The following is a 6,140-nucleotide window of genomic DNA, read 5'->3' on the forward strand; positions in this document are numbered from 1 at the left end:
ATACGAAAAGTATTTATCAATCAACAAAAGTTGATAAATAATAAAATATATTGGAAAGGACTGGCCTGGTAATCCTGTGAGCTGTAGTGAGGTTAAGAGATGGATATTAGAGTTACACAAGGCACTATTGTTTAAAACATCAAACGATCGGCACCGCACGGTCTTGCTTCCACGAAGTCTAGAAGACTACTGCCATTGATCTTTGACTTCCTTTACAAGAGGCCTGCATATCTCTGACGGAGTTAAAATTGCTTTACTTGAGGTTCACACTGTTAGGAGTGGATCACATCATGGATCCGAAGCAGTGTGAATTGATCAGTCCCTTAAGCATACTTAGATTCATAGTATCTACAAATCTTAAGCTTTAAATAGTTCGTTTTAATGTAGTGTTGCTGACACTATAATGTTATAATGTTGGTGCCTTATAAAGCCTTGTAGGCCGCAGTACATTTTGCCAAAAAAAAAAGAGAAAATTTTCTGTGAAAGCCTCTGTACAGTTTTAAAGAAACATTACATATATGAATAACTAAACTTTAAAAAATAAATAAGTTATATGCTTTAGAAAATCAGCAAGTCAATCATTTAAAACAACAATTTTGTATTTATATTGAAAAAAAAATAATAATATCCAACTTGTAAAAAATGGTGGTATGGCATTGATCCCTCACATGTTAACTATCTAAACTCTTTCCAGTGTTGCCCATCGTACATTGTTGCTAAAAGCTCTCCAATTACAGCCTTTTAATAAACTGAGTAATTGTTCTGGAGGGCAGGTCTGCTACCCAAAATATTTTATTCAACTATAATTTCACTATAGTTCCCAAGAAGTGAATAGTATTTTCCTTTTCTTCAGAGTTACATGCTGGGCAGTTATCGATTATATTTGATTATGTATCCATGGTTTTGCAACGTATTAAAGGCTTTATATATTTTTCCTTTTATCCTCCAATTTAATTTATAATCTTAAAACTTTCTTGAGACTGGTAAATTGTTTTTAAAATAAATAATTTAATTTCTATCCATTTTAGTCTCAACACATTTTATTTTTCTTATAACTCCGACGTTTCGGCCAATCCAGCCATCCTCAAGAACAATCTACTTAATACAATTTTGGAATTATATGATTTAAAAACTCTAACTCCATACAGGCTATTCTGACCAGGTCAAAACAACAATTTCTAATTAGTCGATATTAACATTAAAACCAAAATTAAAATCATCTATCACAGTCACTATTTGTTAAAACTTTATCACAACATTTTAAATTCAACTAAGAGTCCAAAAAATTTTCAAACTATATTTTTCCAAATACTTATTTAATTTGTTTTGAATATAATTTATTTGTTTGCAGAGAGAAAATAGCCTTGGAGAAATTCTGTTCTCCCTGAGCTATCTTCCTACGGCAGAAAGGCTGACAGTGGTCATCGTCAAAGCCAGAAATCTTCAGTTCGCTGGTCCAAGTGGAGATCCTTATGTTAAGGTACTTTTTGAATGCAATTAATTTTCTAAGTTTAATTAATTAATTAATCACTCGTGCAAAAGAATATACAATAAAAATAATTTTCTTCTATCAATTATTCTATTTTTCTTCAATTACATATCTTTCAAGGTTAAATTAATAAATTAAGCAACTAAATAAATTCTAGATGTGCATAGGTTCACAATCAATGTCACTGGTTAAATTCATAAGAAAAGTAGAATATGTGTATGTTTCTTAAACATGATAATAATAACAGAAAAAAAAAAAACATAACCAATGAGAGATTGGAGTAGTAAGCAACTACATGGCATGTTTTGCAATGCCCTTACTTCTACAAGTTTTAATCTTTCTGCCTCAGTTGAATGGCTTTGATGAAGAAAACTGTTCCTGGAAACAGAATTTTCTTCTTATAATGCAGGACCAAGAAGTGACAACTAATTAAAAAGGATATACATAATGATAAAAAAATAACTAATAATATGGATAAATTAATAGTGTTGACAGGCATGAATAGTTTAAGTATTTTAAGAAAATAAAGGCTATATGAGAAGAGTAATTATGAAATTGAGTAAGAGGAAAGAACAAATAATAAAATACATACAAAAATATTTTTTATATGTTTTATAAATATTTAAACATATTTGTTCTTTCCAGTTACTTAATTTTAACATTATTCTTCTCATACAGTTTTTATCTTCTTATAATACTTAAACTATTAATGTCTGTCAATTCTATTTTATTATTATCGGAGACATAGTTTTCCTAGGAAAAGGTTTGGTCAATGGCGATTCCAAGGTTTTTGATTTCGATTGTTATTTAGTTAACTACTTAAGCTATCAACTGTTTAAAATCATTGTATTAAATTTTACTAAATACTTAAATCGCCTCACATATATAAAATAGAAATCTGTATGTAAGGAATTAAAAAATATATTTCAGAACATTTAAATATATCAGGCTTCAATTATAATTGTAAATAAACTTCATTTCACTCAGGTTTTGGATTACAGGTTTACCTTCTAAGAAATGGAAAAAAGGTTCACAAGAAGAAAACACAATCAAAACGAAATGAAACGTGTCCAATTTTCAATGAAGCTATGATTTTCAGCGTACCTAACAATGCTCTTCAGGTAAGACATATACTACAATTAAATTATAAATACATTTATTACTAAATAATTCAAAATTTACAACCTTTTATAATAAAAGTGTTATGATAGTGGTAAAATGAAAAATATTTTTGACTGTGAATTTTAATGGATATTTGACTTATTGGGTAATTAAACAAATGTGAGATATACTGATTAACAAAAAAATTAGTTTACCTAATGGTTTTAATGTTGTTCATAGATAAAAATGTTTTGACCTGGGCAGAATAGCCTGTATGAAGTGTTTGGAAAAATATTAAATAATATGTTTCATAGTGAATTAAGCAGATTGTCCCTGAAGATGGCCGAATTGGCCGAAACGTTGGACGTGTAAAAACAATAAAAGTTTTGAGACTATAATTTGGATAATGTTTTGAATTATTTAGTAAAAAATTGCCAGTCTCAAGAAAGAATTTTATGATTATAAATAAATACATTTATGTTCCGATTTTATAAATCATAAGAAATATTATTATAATTGTAAATATATTATTTTACATGGCTTATAAAAGAAAAACATAAAGCATATTTACAATTAAATTAACAAATTAATATTGGAAGAAGATAGTTGACCTTGTGAAGTAGATTGTAGGAAGATAGTCTGTGCAGCGGTCAATAAAGGTATCAACATAATAAAAGAAAACTATTTATTGTTAACCAATGTTTCACCCCACTTTGCAGGGCTTCGTCTTGACAAACATAAACTTTTTGTCAAGGCAAACCGTGCAAAGTGGGATGAAATGTTGGTTAACAATAAATAGTTTTCTTTTACTATTTATGGTACCTTTATTGACCGTCAATCGTAATATCTTCTTACAAACAATTAATATGATACAATCTTAAAAGCATTGTGAGTGGTGCTCTCCGTTAGGGCAGTGATAAAGGCGTTAGTTTTTCCACTTGCTCATAGATGACATTACAACTAGTTCATTTTTAATTATGGTGCATTAATTTTTCTGTAGTATAAATAATTTAAATTTATTGTTTATGTTTCTAATCTTATAAGTTAAATTGATTGCTCATGTTGTTTTTGTTATAAAATTTTCTATTTATATTTCTTGAGTTATTGAGTTCTTATAGATGATTTAAATGACTTTGATGTATATTTTAAATTAGTTTTATTTATGTTTAAATTTTACTTATGCTTTAAAATTCTTTTATATTTCGATTAAGTGAATAATTTTAAGTACATTAAAAAAAAAAGATTTATTGCCGATTTGAACTCTGCTTCTTTAGAAAGATATAGGGTTCAATTTCTTGTTCAGTGATAACAGTCTTCATTTAAAGAACTTTCCTTCATCCTATTCATTTACTTAACATAGTTTCTTATGATGTTTCAGGGTATTCCCCCATCCTCAGAATTTCTGTTTTTTTATATATATATAAATTTTGTAACATTCTATATATCCACTCCAGTTGTCCAAGTTATATTATTAGTAACAGCTTATATTTTATTGCCATCAATGTTAATGATTTTCCTTCAAGCCTTCTTTTTTTTATATTTTAGATTTATAAATGTCGCAAACCCAGGAAATACTGACAGTGATTATTGAAGACAATAAAATATAAGTTTTTGCTAGTAATGTATTTTGGACAATAAGAGTGGATGTAAAGAATATTACATTGTTTATTAATATATAAATAAATAAGTTTTACTGACCACACCCTCAACCATCTTTTCCTCATGAAAAAACAAAAAATTGGTTTCTTATCCTGAGGATGGGTGAATAGCCTGAAAGAAACTATGTTAAGAAGAAGAACAGAATAAAGGAAAGTTTATTTAAAGAAGATTTTTATCACTGTATAAGAAAGAATTGTAGCCTATTTTAAGATGAAAATTTTAAACTAAATATAAACTTTTAGGGCTTGGAAGTAAGAGTAACCGTAGCAGACAGTAATGGAGTGATAGGGCACGTGATAGTCGGAGGAAACGCTGCAGGTAAAGCTCTCTCCCATTGGACCCAGATGCTTGCATCCCTGCGCAAACCCGTTGCTATGTGGCATCCCCTCCTTCAGCCTCAGCACTTACCGTAGCCCCTGGGTCCAGCTAATGTACAATGACAATCTCCGCTTCCTTACTATGAAATTAGTCCTTGTGATACTAGTTCTTCAGATGTGCCTATATTATAGAAATAAAACCATTAAAAAACTATTTAAAAAAAATATATAAACATACCTTTAAGAAATATAAGGGTGATTCTCAAACTACAGACAATGTTTAAGTCCTGCTATTGTAAAATGGTTTCCAAATATCACTTATATTGGATATATTTATATTGGTTATAATACGGCATTGGGAAACATTTTTTTCTCATAGACATGAAGAATTGCTTATATAGCAATGTTTGCCTGCTATTCTACTTTTCATGAGCACTTGGATTTTCATGTCGACATTCACATGTCTGTCAACATTTTAACATTATCATTGGACAATAATTTATTATTTCTCCAAGTGTTTATTGTTTATTTTCTTTAGTGTTAAAAAATAACATTTTATGTTATCAATCGGAAAGATAATTTTGTTATAATTTTACTTTTCTGTCTCCTTTTAATTTCTGGGATTTCAATTCACCATTAATTATTTTTTTTTTTTAATAAACAAGAAATTAATTTTTGTTTTTACTTATTCTCTTATCTAAAGTATAGCTTAAGTTTGAATAAAAAGCTTTAATATTAAACAGATAGGAGAATTTTATTTTATTTTTATAACATTATAGACTCTAAAATTCAGGGCATGTTTTTTCTAGGCAATAAGAACAGACACTTTTCTACTAAAACACTTAATTAAATTTAAGTTTAGGTAGAACAAAACTAACCAATTGATATAATCTTCTTTTGATGATTGATGGTTTTCTTTGTCTTCTCCCTCTACAACAAACACAGACTGTTAACAAAGGTCTCTTCTATCCTCTAACTCTCTTTAGCACACATCCAATCTCTCGGTGATACAAACAATAAATCACTTTATCCTCATGGATGATTCTAGATGTCTACTACTGAGAAAGACAAAGGATGTTCAGGACCTCCTGTATCTAGGACATGTCATACGTCTCCCGCGCTTAAACAATAAGCGTTCTCTAAACCAAACGTCCTGTCTAGATGTTCCATGTAAACATCGATTGTAGCACAACAGTTTTGAGTTTTTGCTTATGATTTTCTTTATGAATATTTTTCTTTAACACTTATTTTTCGACTTCTATTTTTTCTTGAATCTACTATAATTACAAACATGATGGGAAGATAAATAAAGTTTGAAATATTTGAATTTGCTCAACATGGCCACTATTCAAGGGACTTTTGGAAGGACACACGCCGCCATCTTCTTTATTTTGAATAATGTATTTTTACTTCATATTTGACTGATGAAAATTGGTTAGCTTGCTTTTTGGTTCAATACCATAAATAAACAATACTGAAACAATATTTAACATTGATAAATAAAAATAAAAACATACTAAAAATCATTTATATAAAAAAATAACTATTTACTCAAAAAAGAGGATATTACAATA

General features: G+C 28.6%; 1 protein-coding gene across 1 annotated transcript in view; it reads left to right on the plus strand.

Annotated features, from left to right (window-relative positions):
- Positions 1–6,119, plus strand: part of LOC106677299 (synaptotagmin-12) — a gene marked incomplete in the record, with an annotated part of 90,777 nt that extends 84,658 nt beyond the window's left edge. The window contains 3 exon segments of the mRNA XM_067052432.1: positions 1,352–1,480; positions 2,491–2,610; positions 4,492–6,119. Of these exon segments, the coding sequence (XP_066908533.1) occupies positions 1,352–1,480; positions 2,491–2,610; positions 4,492–4,662 (420 nt within the window).
- Between the last annotated feature and the right edge of the window lie 21 nt (positions 6,120–6,140).

This window comes from Halyomorpha halys, unplaced genomic scaffold, assembly GCF_000696795.3.
Source record: "Halyomorpha halys isolate HHAL.00 unplaced genomic scaffold, Hhal_1.1 Scaffold1.1, whole genome shotgun sequence".
NCBI lineage: Eukaryota > Metazoa > Arthropoda > Insecta > Hemiptera > Pentatomidae > Halyomorpha > Halyomorpha halys.